Source organism: Pseudorasbora parva, chromosome 3 (genome assembly GCF_024679245.1).
Source record: "Pseudorasbora parva isolate DD20220531a chromosome 3, ASM2467924v1, whole genome shotgun sequence".
Lineage (NCBI taxonomy): Eukaryota > Metazoa > Chordata > Actinopteri > Cypriniformes > Gobionidae > Pseudorasbora > Pseudorasbora parva.
The window spans coordinates 56,551,981-56,566,411 of NC_090174.1; the positions used below are offsets into that span (position 1 = coordinate 56,551,981).

At 37.3% G+C, this 14,431-nt stretch overlaps 1 protein-coding gene across 4 annotated transcripts in view; it reads left to right on the forward strand.

Annotated features, from left to right (window-relative positions):
• nipbla (NIPBL cohesin loading factor a) overlaps positions 1–14,431 on the forward strand; it is a 54,144-nt gene that overhangs the window by 18,381 nt on the left and 21,332 nt on the right. For all 4 annotated transcript variants that reach the window (XM_067439591.1, XM_067439594.1, XM_067439593.1 and 1 more), the window contains exons 6-11: positions 1,761–1,915; positions 2,023–2,078; positions 2,401–2,779; positions 5,580–6,299; positions 12,399–12,563; positions 13,793–13,960. In XM_067439591.1, the coding sequence (XP_067295692.1) occupies positions 1,761–1,915; positions 2,023–2,078; positions 2,401–2,779; positions 5,580–6,299; positions 12,399–12,563; positions 13,793–13,960 (1,643 nt within the window). The remainder of the gene's footprint in view (positions 1–1,760; positions 1,916–2,022; positions 2,079–2,400; positions 2,780–5,579; positions 6,300–12,398; positions 12,564–13,792; positions 13,961–14,431) is intronic.

Here is a 14,431-nt window from a genome sequence, read left to right on the forward strand (position 1 = left end):
CATTTATTTGTGCTATTGTTTGTAATCTGTTTATTTGTTCTTATTTTATTACTGTTTACTCGTCTTTTTAAATTCAATTTACCATTCGAAATCTAGCTTTCTTGTGCTGTGTGTAAGCTACTGCAACACAATTACCCTATTGTAAAAAATACATTGAGATAGCAAAAATTTGTGAGATAATTTTAATAGTAATTGATCAATTGATCAATAATTGTTCAAATCAAAATGATGCCCAACCCTAAGGAACGTGCTGGCCACATGAATTTTTAGTAAAAAATAACAATGAATAATAAGTTCTGTTGTCATATTAAGCATCTTATCTTATTTATTTATTTATTTATTTTTTACTGTGGTATCGATTTAGTATCGATATATCGATATTTTAGTCTGATATCGTATCGAAGTCATAATTTTGGTATCGTGACAACACTAGCGCGCACCCTACCGGGAGAAGAGCCCGTACGGCCCATACAAGGACCTTCCGCTCTAGTAACGTCATGTGCTCTAGTAACGTCAAATGTGCTGCGTGTTTCAGAGGGAAGTGTGGCTCTGTTGAGTGAAGTGTGACCCTAGCAGCTCATGATTGTTTTCTGTCTCTCAGCAGCTTGGTTCAGAATAAATGCTGCTCCATAGTCCAAAAAACTCGTTCTCTTAGTTTTATGACAAAATAAAATCTTCATGCTTTAACATTTAAAAAAAAAATGACAGTGAAATCTTACAATAGTAATATTTCTTATTTTAATTATTTTACAGAGTTTTTTCTTCATAGGGAATGAAATGGCAGTTGCCACCGTAAAAAGTTTTGTGCGCCTCTCTGTTGACAAAACTCATTCAGGTGGTCACGGGCAAGCTTTGCAACGGTGTCCATTAGGGCTTTTTAGTTCAAAAGTCTGATGAGCATTTGCAGTTTCTAGCACTGTCTGCCTATGTTTACTCTTCCTCGATCGCTTCTATGACTCAGAAGCTCATCCGCTGCTCATGTTGCTCATATTACTCATTCATAACCTCTCTCTTTCTATTATGAACTTCTACTATACTTCCGCATTCTGTTCCAAGTATGACATGATTTGAATGTGATTTTTATGTGAATAAAAATGAAACTACATTATATGACTAAAATTCACATTAGATCACAATCAAAGTTATTACAAACACTCAATCATGGTTTGAAATTTATTTTGAGTAGTATTAATCTTATAAATTGTGTTTTGTGTCATGACCCTAATTGAAGCTCTAATGCAGCTGTCACCTTGCCCTTTGGCAGTGTAGTTGAACATAAACATAACGTAAGGTAGTTAAACTTTGCATTAAAGCCATTTATTTATTTTATCTACCCAGTGCACAACCACAGAACATTTCAGCCTCCTATTTTTTAAGTCTTTGCTTTAGCCAGTTGAAGGCATGGCACGTGTGCATGTGTGCACATGATCAGGATGGTACCACATCGGCCTCTTTTTGTTCCAGGAAAACCTCTGATTTAGTCATATAAATGGCTAATAATAACAACTATTATTAATATATATTACATTTTAATTCGCAATCGATTGTTTTTTTTTTCTTCTCTTTCTCCAACATAAAATATTATCAGCTTAGTAATCATATGTTTTATTTGGCTACTGTTACATTCTCTCTCTCGTTATGAAAGATGATTATTTAAAATAAATAATTGATGTTAAAAAATTTTTTTTAACAATTCAGTGTTGGCAACTAAGTGTAATAGTCTCTTTGTTGACAATGTCCTCTCTTGTTCCTTGTGATAGGCGTTTTGTGGCAGGACAGTCTGGTTCTGGTGGACGGTTTTTGCCTCAGCAGAGCAGCCCAGTGCCCAGCCCATATGCCCCCCAGAGCCCTGCTACCGGCTACAGACAGTACCCCCACCCTCCAGCCTACAGTCAACACCAGCACCTACAGCAAGGTCTGCACAAAGACACACACAGGCAGCCCTTTAGAGCAGCTCTTCCATACATTGAGTTCCATCTCAGTTTTCTGGCTAATTTAGACTTCATTCTGGTTTTTTTCCAGGTTCAGTAGCAAGTCCGATGATTCCAGGAGGCATGAGAAATGTTCATGAGAATAAGGTAGAAGATCTAAGGCTGTCCAGATTATGAAACTTGGCTGACCATTAATGCTCTCCAAGTAATAATTATGATTTATGATGATTAATTATCAGTTTTAGGGTTTGAGCCACTGCCGCCCCGGAAAATTCAATGTCTCACTGAGCCTCTGCCGCCACAAAAATAAGTGACGAAGTGACTAAATTTTTTGCAAAATCAGCAGAGCAACACCGTTTGAACACAATAATTGTGGTTATCTGAAATGCCTGTGGTTAAATTAAATAACTGTGATCAGGTGGTCTTAAGAAGCTGTTCTGATTTTTCATTTTCCCCTCTAAACTTCTAGGATCAGATGAGGACGGGTTTCACGTCTCACATACTGCAGTCATCTCCACCTTACACCCCTCCTTGCGATGGGGCTCAAGACATGCATCTGGGCTCCCCGGACAAGCAGCGCGGTCTGAAGCCTAATGAGGGAGAGCGGGACCCCGCCGATAAGGCTGCGGTGTATGATATTGTGGGCTCGCCAGCAAAAGACACACTAAGTCACACTAAGCTGATTCTGAGGCAGTCACGGTCGAGGCCAGCGGAGGTCGATCTTGGGGGAATGTACCCGGGTTCAGACCCAGAAGGAGAACTTGTGGAGGCTCTTGCTGCAATAGAAAGGATGGAAAGTGAAGCGGCCATGGAAACTGAACGTAGTGCTAAAGAGGTGCAGGACAAAGGTATGATGCAGGATGTCTTCGAAACTAATATTTGCGCTGATATGGGAATCTTGAAAAATAAAATACTATGGCATATGGTTACTGATATATCAGTCATCCCTGAACCCTGCTCATGTTGAACTAACTTTAGCAATGCATTTTTGTTCACATTGTTGAAAGAAGTCTCTTTGTTGACATCACATTGTTGAACGATGCTCTCAAAGACTGCATTTGTTTGATCACAAATACAGTAAAACCGTAATATTATAAAATATTTGTTTCTTCTTTTATTTCTATGATTATATATTTCATTTTTTTATTAATTGCACCAAACATTAATTTGGTACACATCATCACAAGCATGACCTGAGGCTACATGCCACCTACTGGTTCGGTGATGATATTTTTTTTTTTAAATCTTTGCTAATAACTTCTAAACGGTTTGCCAAAAAATTATAAAAGTGGTCTAGTGAGATTCGGGGCAACATGCTGAGTTGAATGATATCAGTTTTCTCCATATCGGCTATTTTGGCCATTGACCATATTAAATTTTGTCATAAAATGCTGTATTTCATGAACGCATTAACGTACCGTTATGAAACTTGGTATGGGTCATTGGTATGATGCCCTGAAGAAGCCTGAGAAGTTCAGAGCCAGCGCCACCTGGTGGTAAAATCAAATTAATGTGCTTCTAAATATAAAAAATGCTATATTAAATAGGAAGCTTATTTTTTACCATTTACAAATTATCTTTTAAACCAGTTAACTGATAATATAAATTGGTCAAAATTGTTAATGTTGGTGAACTAGTTAATTATGAGCATCCTTAACTGTCACTTTTGATCAATTTAATGTGTCCTTGCTGAATAGAAGTAGCCTGACGTGGTCATACACAATTCTAGTCAGAATATGAGTCTGAAACTGCTCCATTGGGCTGTGATTATGGGGCGTGTTTCAACCGACCAGGAAAGACCTCAATTGGATAGACCTACAACCAATCAGAGCAACGGAGCGACGTCAACAGAGCTCAACTGCACTGTGTTGCCAAGTCTGCGGGTTTTTTTTCGCGGGTTGAAGCGACTATTATGTGAGATATAGACCCATGAGTGCGTATTTTAGCAGGCAACCGTGCCAAAATAACACATTTTACCCCAAACATCATTTTTTTTAGGAGAAGCTATTGTTTAGGGCTAGTAGTTGGCAGGTTTTGTTGTAAAAACTTGGCAACCCTGTCTGCACGCACGCTGAAATAAACAATATTTGCCGGTGTTGAAAAAAAAGAAAAGAATTTAATGATTCGTCTGGCATCCAGGCTAGAATGGAAGTATTAATTTATTTAAAAAACAACTTTGCAACGGTAGTGTAACTGCAAAGATGTACAAATGCAAAATCAAAGAAAATCCTGTTTTAGGATCTTGCTATATTATGACATTACAGTGTTTCCCCTGGGATTTTTTTCTAGACTATGATGGGGACATCCCGAAATTACTAGTGTCACGGAGCAGGCGTCACGTGGTGTCGTCGTAGACGTGGTGCGCAGTAGGCTGTTGTTTGTATATGTGCATTTCTAGAGCGGAAATGTATACTCATACATTTGTTAAATAAATAACATTTATTTATACATCACACAGCTATGTCCATCACAACAAAGGAGGCTTTGCTTGAGTTGTTTCTCTGGATTTTGTTGTTTTTTAAGAAAGAAAAAAAAACCTGATCTTCTCTGTTTAGGATTGTCATCTTCTCCGTTCTACATGGAGCTTATGTGTCAGTGTTTTTATTTTTATTTATTTAAGGACTCAATGAAAAGGATTTATTCTACTGGCTCAGTTAGGTTCAAATTTGACTACCACAAAAAAAGTAATAAAATAAAATATTCCCAATATTGTTTTTGCTCCATGTAACTTTAATAAGTAAGGTTATGATTTCAAAAACTACTAGCCTAACTCGTATATATTTAAAATATTGTTAAGACACTCAGTAATAAAATACAAACAGCTAATAAAATTATGAGCAACTGCACATAAATAAAGCAGAACAAACCTACAAATGAATAGTTACAAATGTTTTCAATGTAGGTCTAAACTAGATTTTCAGGTACAAAAATAGTAATCAAATGTAAATCTATGCAGGCTATCACTGCATAGCCTGCATGAAATTATATATCATGGCATATAAATATAGATTAATCCTTATTGAAAGTTATTCAGTCAGTTTTTTTTTTCTTTTTTCTTTTCTTACTGTTTTGTTATATCGACAATAATCCGGCTTCTACTGTTATACGGTAGGAGGCGCTATTACGCATCTCCCGAACGAATACAGCATCTCCTGATAAAAACAGGCGAAGAAAAAGCAGCAGAAATGACTGACATCATATGTGATGCAAATGGGAAATGATGCAATCATCAACATTAAACACTAAACAGCATATAAATCAAAACAAATTAATATTACTGAATGCAATGTCGACTCGGGACGAGCGATAGACGCTTGCTGTGCTTCACGGGTACAAAACTGAGAGACACTTTCTCGCCCATGAGCGCTTACTTTTTTATAATGCACACATTATAATCTTCCGTGAAGATGCAGCATTGACGCGAGTGGGCAAGTAACAGTTGCAGCAACTGACTCGACGTTAATGACAAATAATTTTTATCATTCTTTCAGGGGGGGCGGGGGGTCGTTTTGAGGGGGCGGGCCACCCCCCCAAAACAATGGTAGGGGAAACACTGCATTATTTTTATAAATAAGAGTTTGGTGGTTTTAAAATATGACCTGTACACGTGAAATTCAATGTCTCATGCATGTCTTTTTCTCTCTGTAGATAAGCCTTTGAAGAAGCGTAAACAGGACTCCCACCCGCAGGAGCCTGGTGCAGCTGGCACAGCTGGCTCAGGCTCTGGGGCTCCAGGTGGGGGAGGAGGGGCTAATGCAGGGCACAGGCTGGCCCCTCAAGAGGCCAGTGCTGCCGGCACCAGCGCCAGCCGACCAGGCTTGCAAGTGAGTTTGGAGCAAGCAGGAAGAGTGGAGGACGCATGCATGGGCATGCCTATCCCTGCCAGCGAGGCTCAGCGATGGCCTCAGGAGCCGCAGGAGGGCGTCACCCCGAAGGCCGTCAAACACAAGCACGACCACGCTCCAGAACACCGGCATCGCCATGATGACAAGCAGCCCGATACCCCACGGCAGAAACATAGACCTGAAGGCGGCACGCAGCGTGCTGCTCAGTCTGGGAGTAAACCGGTCGAACTTCCTCCATACATGCTCGGTGATAACGCCAATTCGGGAGTGCTTAAGAACTTCACCATTCCCAAAATCCGAAAAGGGAGCGATCACGGAGGCGGAGATCTTCCAGAAGGCTGGAAACAGCCGTGCGTGAGGCTAGAGAGACTAGAACCCGAGATAGACGTGAAGAAGAGCGTCAAGCCTGTGGTCGTTCTGCAGAAACTCTCCATAGATGAAGTGCAGAGGCTCATGAGAGAGAGAGACTCGCGTGGTTCCAAGTCTGGCAAGAACAGACTCTCCTCTGGGAGATCTGGGAAAGGTAGGGGAACTCCTTTTATCTTTTATTCTAATTCCAGTTTGAATGACGGTTTCCCACTCTGAGAACATGATGGTTTTTCCTTTTGAATTGGATGAACAGCCAGGCATGGAGATATATTACTTTCTTGTGTGAGAGCAGTTATGCACGTTGTTTCTTGGGGTTTCCCGCTGGTAAGAGCTGAACCATTAACGCTTTGGGGTTTTTAACACTTTGAAATGGTTCTTATCAGTGGATGTCGCTGAATAGTGTCTCATTTATATAGCCAGACTTTGTTGTGTGAGAAATCGAAATATAGAATACATAAAGGAAAAATGGTAATAGTACTATTAAATAAATGGTTGTATTTTGTACTTACATTTTATTTAAACGTAATGCTATATAATTAGTAATGGCTGATGTTTTTGAATTGTTGTTGAATTTTTGGTATGATTGTCATGATCAGAGTTGTTCTAGTGTTATTTAGTATTTGTTATTATTTTGAATTGGCTTTTATTTTTAGTATTTCAGTTTGCATTTTAGTTTTAGTAATTTTGTTTAACTTTTGTCACATTTCTTTTCTTTTTCTAAATATTTCTATTAGGGCTGTCAACATTAATGCATGCGATGAATTAAAAATCCTTAACGCTTTTAAATAATTTAACGCAAATGAATGAAGCACAAAAACATAATTTACATCACACAGTTATAAAATCTTAGAAGTCGGGAGTTTATCAAACTGAGCATCTACAATGGTGCAAACACCTATAAACCTGGAAGGTGGAAATTTCTGTTCTAACTAGGGCTGGGCGATATGACAAAAAAAAAATTCCCGATTTTTTGCCAAAACATTCGATTTAAGATTTTAATCGATTTTATTATTTTTTTTATTTTTTTATTTTTTTAATGACAAAGAAATTGTTCAAAACAAGTTTTAACTTTATTTTGTTTAGGTAAAATATTTGCGGCTTGGTAGAGTGCCTACCTGGGGTGCAAAACTTTCAGCATGGGAATAACCCAGACCATTCCACAGTATAAATGGGCACCATATCTTTTGCAATATACAGTATACATATCAAAGGTTTGCAGATGAAATTAACTTTTATTAACAACAGTAATGTGCAAAAAAAGTATAGGGAAAATGTAAATGTTATGCTCTTATTAAGTATAGATTACCATTGTTCTTCAATAGTCACACTGAACTGACCGACAGCTTCAGTTATTATTAAATGAGCTCTTTACTTGCTTTCTGTGTAATTTTGTTTTTCATGAGACTTGGTGACTTCGTACTTTTCTCCATATATTAGGGAGTGGAAATGGCTAATAAATCAATACGTGCTCTTCTGCTGGTTATAGTGGTGGGCACTCCAGCACTGCATATCTTTTTTTAATAAAAAATGCTTGTTTGCCACAAAATGGATTAAACATTAAAAAAATAATCTAAAAGACTATTTCTTTCACGAGACCCCTTTAAACTTTTAGTTTTACAAACCATCACATTAAAAATAGCATATTTTGGATATTTAGAGCTTTGAAGTGCTGGAAAAAAGTGCAGTAAGTGTACAAATAAGTGTACGAAACCATTGGAAAGTGCTTGAATTTCAATCTCAAAAGGTTGTACGAATCCTGAGATAAATAATGACAACAACATTAAATCCATGTGATTTTACTACAGTAAATCATGGTGAATGTTGGTGATTTGTGACTGAAAGCCCTGACCTTCGCTCATGTTGTCTCCACGTCAGCTCTGTTTGATCTGATATCTGTGGTTTTTAACAGAATTCTGCGCTGAACGCTTCAACTAGATCACAGTAGCGATATTATTAATTCTGTGGTGAATTTAAGCGCTCTCTCACTGGATCTCCAGCGATTTATCGCGTCTGTCATGAGATCAGCCTGTGTATGAGCTCGCGCTGCATTCGTTGTCCGCGCAGCTCAAATGAGCGCAGCTCCGTTCAGACTTTAAACACACTTTGCAGCGGGGTATTGTTAATTGTTCTGTGAAAAACTGAACCAATGACACATGTTGTTAGACGCTATCCTTGTTTGTGTATCTCTGTGGTACTGGCAAACACGCGGGGGAGGGCTGAGCCATTACGGGAGCCCAGAAGGTGCGTCGGCAGATTTGAAAGAGAAAACCGATTTTCATTCACAAAAATCGACATGAAACTACAAATTCGAATTAATCGATAAAATTGATTTATCGCCCAGCCCTAGTTCTAACCCTTTAACCCAGTTTTACTTCTATGTTTGTGATCAGATAATTTTAAGCCACTAAGTGTTTAGTCAATCAGTCAAAAACAGCCCTAATGTAAAGAGAACCAGGCTTATTACACCAGAGATGGCAGAGTGGCCAGTTTTCAGTGGATTACTTCTTTCAGTGTCTGTTTAGCTTTAAAACACAAGCTCTGTTATATTCTGTCATTGTTTCTGAAGAGCGCGAGGTCTCACGTATCGCCTGTGTGAAAAACAGACTGAATTGAACATCAAAACATCCCATCGCTGTATGGCCAGATGAAATGCAAACTATGTTTTTCGACTGGATGGAAGCAAACAGCTTCTCGGTAGTAAAGTTTTAATGGATGAGAATTGTATTCAAGGTAAAGACGCTTGCAGAAATGTACAGAAGTCAGACAGTAAGCGCACGCGAGTTTGTTAATATCATTAATGTGCAAAACAAACCATGTATATGTGCTCTCAGTGCACTTATCACACATTGCATTTATGCACAGACATGTTTCAGTACGTTTTCCACAAAACATTTAATTGTTAATAACTGTGTTTAGTAATTCCGAATGTATCCGTGTACTGTAGTATATAATGCAGTGAGGTCAAGACAGGTGGTTTATGTGTTTGTTTTTTTCCAAGGCTGGGCCGATAAAAGATATCATATCGAATCGCAGTAAAATTCATGTTGATGATGATAAGCTTTGGACATTTACTCAATATATATTATACCCAATCAAACTAAAAATCACGGCATGCAGCTTTTAACCTGCTCATCAAAAGACCACACGTTTTACTGGCAAAAAATTTTTTTGGAAGCGGTGACGAATGTAAATATGTATCGCAATACTTTTCTTGTACCGGTAAATAGTGCAACACTATGAGATGATATGTTTGTAGTTTAAACTTGGCGCTAAGTAGAGACAAACTCAGGGTGGAGTCAGTCAGGTAATCCGTCATGTCACAATACAGACATAATTTCACATGAATAAAATAAAACATCCATGAATAAGAGCTTGTTGGAAATAAAAGCGCCAAACTTATTTCTCTCTGTGTGTTTATTCTTAGTCGCATTCAGCCGTTCTCTCACAGAGTTGTTGCTCCAGCATAATATAGGCTAGATCAAACAAGACTGACTCGTTTAAAACTCCTTAAATTATTTTAGCTATATAACATTTATATAATAAACATCTAATTAATTAAAGCTCCGTGAAAAGGAATTATTATGCCCATCTCCGCGAGACGTGTAAGTTAAATGCAGAGATAAATACAGCGCTCTGTCATCAGGATTTCATAGACTGACACAAACATTAATTTTGATATCGTACTAGATGAGATGGACTCTTTAAGAAAAATAAACAAACCCACAAATACATCATAGCTATTACAATGTTTGCATATTCCAGAGAATATTCACTCTTTAGTCTATTAATCACATTGCCTAAACCTTTTAAAACTGTAGTTTAAAATGAATGCTTATATATATGCTCATATGGGGAGTTGCTAGACTCAACTCTCATTTATTTATGTTCTCCAATTGAAAACATTAAACTTTGCATTTTGCCTGTTGTTAATATGGCTGTATTTATAAATAAAAAGGTAAAATAGCATCTATGTTAAAAAGACTTTGCACTGTATTTAAAAAAAATCGGACTATTTATTGATATAAATGTCTTTTTGTTCTGTATTTAAGGGAGTGAGACTGCAAAAATTACAGTGTTTAAAAAGCTCAGTTCAGTGCTGTTGCTATAATTGTAAAAAACAGAACACAAATAAATATGGGTTTTATATATCGGTTATCGGCACATAAACATGCAAATAATCGGTATCGGCACCGGTTATAAAAAAATCAATATCGGTCGATCACTAAAAGCGACACTCAAGGATAGCAAAAACGGCACATCATTGATACACGTCATATTCCAGGCTCTGCAGGAGACGTGAGGACTTTTCTACCCTTCCTTTCTGTACTGATATTAGCCCTCTGTTTAGAATGCTCTGTTTCAAGAGGCGTGTCTGCTCTGAGTCTTCAGTGAAAACATCCACTGTTGTGATTGGCTGACATTTTTGCATTTAAAATTAGATAACGTGCGGATGGGGGCGTGGTTTAGTCAGGCAAGCAGAGCAGCTGCAGCGCTGCCAGTCGAGAGAGAGACGGAGCTGGGGAAGGATTGTTGAGGAAGTGTTATTGCACCGGTTTTTGAGAGCGCAAGTTTATTTAGTTTGTCTCTGAGAGCTCTGAATAAACACGAGTGAACTTTGCAACGTTATTTCTCTCACAAAATGCTTTCACCACAGCTAACAGCAAACACGACATCGACATGAATAGAGTAAGAGCTTCTGTTGAACATAATGAACAGCGTCACTCGAATGTGTGATTGACCAATCCGAACATTATAAAGAGTGTTCTTTGATCGCTCTCTGTAGTTTAATCATTTAAATAACAGATTTGTTTCATGCTGCTAACAGAAATGACGTGAAGTTGATGGTTTTAGTCACTGCTTTATTCACTGATGCATGAAGACGGCCAGCTGCAGGACTGACAGTTTTAAACGATTTAGAAAGAAAGTCTGTGTGAACTTGAATGATTAGCTACACATCAGAACTCACTGATCCCAGATCAGGCATTAATGAACACTGTTACTCACTGTTTGTGGCGGTGCTGTTAAATCCTTATGGTAAAGTCTGTGCTGCTGCTGACATCCACTGATAAAACTGTCTCCTTTTTCTACTAATTCTCTGGGCGGGCAAAGCAGAGGAAGGGGCGGTAACCTTTCCTGGTATGACGTCATAATAGGAGAATTCAAAGGCAGAGAAAGACAGCCTGAACTCGTTTTATACTGATCAAAATTTCTAGCGACTTAGGGAAAACATTCAGGCTAGGGGAACTCATATTAATGTTGAAAAACCTCATAAAATAAGAATCATGCCATTGGACCTTTAATGACCATAAATTTACATCTGCAAAGCTACTACTACTTTCAACTCAATGTCAAATGTGCATTTCTAAGACAAAACATAATATTATTAATATTCCAGCCTGCACCGTGCTGAAGATATATGCCAAAGTCAGGCAACGCAAACCTCTTTCACAACTAGAAACAATATCACCAACCCGTTAGCACAAGCAGAAAGAAAGAAATGTATTATTTAATTTTATGTTGTTTGTCATGTTCTGACAATAAAAAAGTAGTTTTAAACCACAATTAACGGTCTGGTTTCTAAAACTTTGGAAAGAAAGAAATATTTGACATTTTAAATAAAAGTGTGGTTATTTTATTTTATTGGCTAGTATGTAAAAAAAATAAAAATAATGTTTCAGCCCAGAGTTATTTCGGTGCATTTCTAGTGCCAGAGTCAAATATTTCTTTCTTTCCAAAGTTTTAGAAACCAGACCGTTAATTGTGGTTTAAAACTACTTTTTATTGTCAGAACATGACAAACAACATAAAATTAAATAATACATTTCCTTCTTTCTGCTTGTGCTAACGGGTTGGTGATATTGTTTCTAGTTGTGAAACAGGTTTGCGTTGCCTGACTTTGGCATTTATCTTCAGCACAGTGCAGGCTGGAATATTACACGGTACACTGAATTGAGTTTTGTTCTCCAATTTTTATCTTTTTTTCTGAGTGTGCTTTGGTGTGCATAAATGTATTAATTATATGGACTTATATTTGCAGATTAGGAGATTTGAATATGTATATATATATTTTTTAGGAGGACACCTAAATCTACCTTGAAAAAAGCTTGCAGAAAATATAGTTTTGTGAGAATCATCCTTCAATCTGAGAGTTTACTTTGCTGGATATAGCAAATAATGACAAAATAAATGTGTTAAGCAAGACATGATGTATGCTACATTTCAGTGCAAGTTGAATGTAAATCTTTATGTACAGGTGGAATAGACCCTTCAGTGCTGAAGGATCTTCCTCCTGAGCTGCTGGCAGAGATCGAGTCCACTATGCCACTGTGTGAGCGGGTGAAGATGAACAAGCGCAAGCGCAGCACTGTTAACGAGAAGCCTAAATATGCAGAGGACAGCTCAGAGGACGAGGAGATCTGTGAGTAGCACTGCTTTTCACCACTGCAGTGATCACGGTCAACTCCACAAAAATGCCAAATCTAGAAAACCTGCTTAATAATACGTAACATTTTCTCAGCAATGTTAAAGTGATGCATCCTGAGATGCTTTTTAAAGTGTTGATGGAGTTCACATCCATGCTGGACACTGGTTGACTGAATTACCTTCACTATCTTCTCCAATTCATCCATTAAATAAAGAACAAACACGTAATAATCGTGATGTACCAGAAACCGAATACCTTATTTGGAAAGGCACTAAAAATAAATAACGCATTCTACGGAGCCTCTAATGGGACACGGTTAGTCTTGCTTCAGTAGTCGGTGTTGTATGGTGTTTGGCTGTACACAGATAACATTACTTTCCCACCACAACACTGTTATTTTGCTTTTTTTAATTTTTTTATATAGAAATAAAAAACATTTAGTTAAATTATACAATTGATGCTGAAAGCCAGCCAGATTTCACTTATAAAGTGAAGTGACCAAGGCGAGATGACTGAGCATCATTAACAAATATCTTCTCTTGTAAAATGTGTGGTCAGTACTACCACTTCCTGTAGAGTCCATGAGATCTTGAATATGCGAAAGTAAAAAAGTGAGCACACATTCAAAAGCGATTTCAATACCCCTGATAATTGATAGAGGCTCCCTGATGCCAGAAAATTATATACAATATAATTACCAAACTATGTAATGGTGAGAGAATGCAATTTTTTTTGTGTGTGAATGCAAAGCATTGAAAAATATTTTTTCCTCCCATCTCAAAGGGGAATGGTCTTTAACCTTTGAGAAAAAACAAACAAACTCTGCAACAATTTAAAATTGGGCTCCGTAGAATGCATTATTCATTATTTGGTTCTTTTCCAAATAAGGTATTTGGCTTCAGGTACATCCCTGTGTAACAATAATTTCACCCGTTTAAGCACTGATGCTCCATTATTGGAGTGAAAAAAACTGGAGTAGAATTTAATTATTTGTGGAATTTACAAAAGATTTCTAAATGAAAATTCTTTTATAAAACAGCAAGTCACAAAATGACACTGGAACTTTTAAAGTGAATTGACTAAAATATAATTTTGTAAATTATAATATAGTTTTATTTATAACTTTAAAAATGTTTACTGTGTAGATGGAAATTCATAATTCAAAATAATCAGTCAATTGTTCAGTCACATCAACAAAAATCTGCCACTGTTTTCTGCCCCAGCATCTCGTAAACGTCAGAAGAAGGATCGCGATAGAGCATGGGAGTTTGAGGATCGAGACCGGAGGAGTTCGGGAGAACATCGAAGAGGAAATTATGACGTGCGCAGAGGCTCAGGCAGCCGATACGACGACTCTGATGAAGATTCTCCTCCTCCCAGCCTTAGTGATGGTTAGAAGAAATCAATTCGGTCTCCATTAGAATTTAATAATGCATATTCTGCATTTTAGTTGCATTATATACAATACACTTCAAAAGTTTGGTATTGGTAAGATTTTTTAAAAATGTTTTTGACTGAATTTTCTTGTTCTCACCATGATCAAATTGTGATTGTACTGCATTTTTTAAATCAAAAATACAGTAAAAACAGTACAATTTAGGAAGTAATAACATTTTAAATAACAGCTTTTTATGTGTAATATATTTTAAAATGTAATTTATTCCTGTGATCAAAGCTAAATTTTCAGCATCATTACTCAAGTCTTCATTTTCACATGATCCTTCAGAAATAATTCTAATATGCTGATTTGCTGCTCAACATTTCTTATTACCAATGTGGAAAACAGTTCTGCTGCTTAAAATTTTGTGGAAACTTTTTCCCCCGAGTTCTTTGAACAGTGTTCAAAAGAACAGCATTTTTTT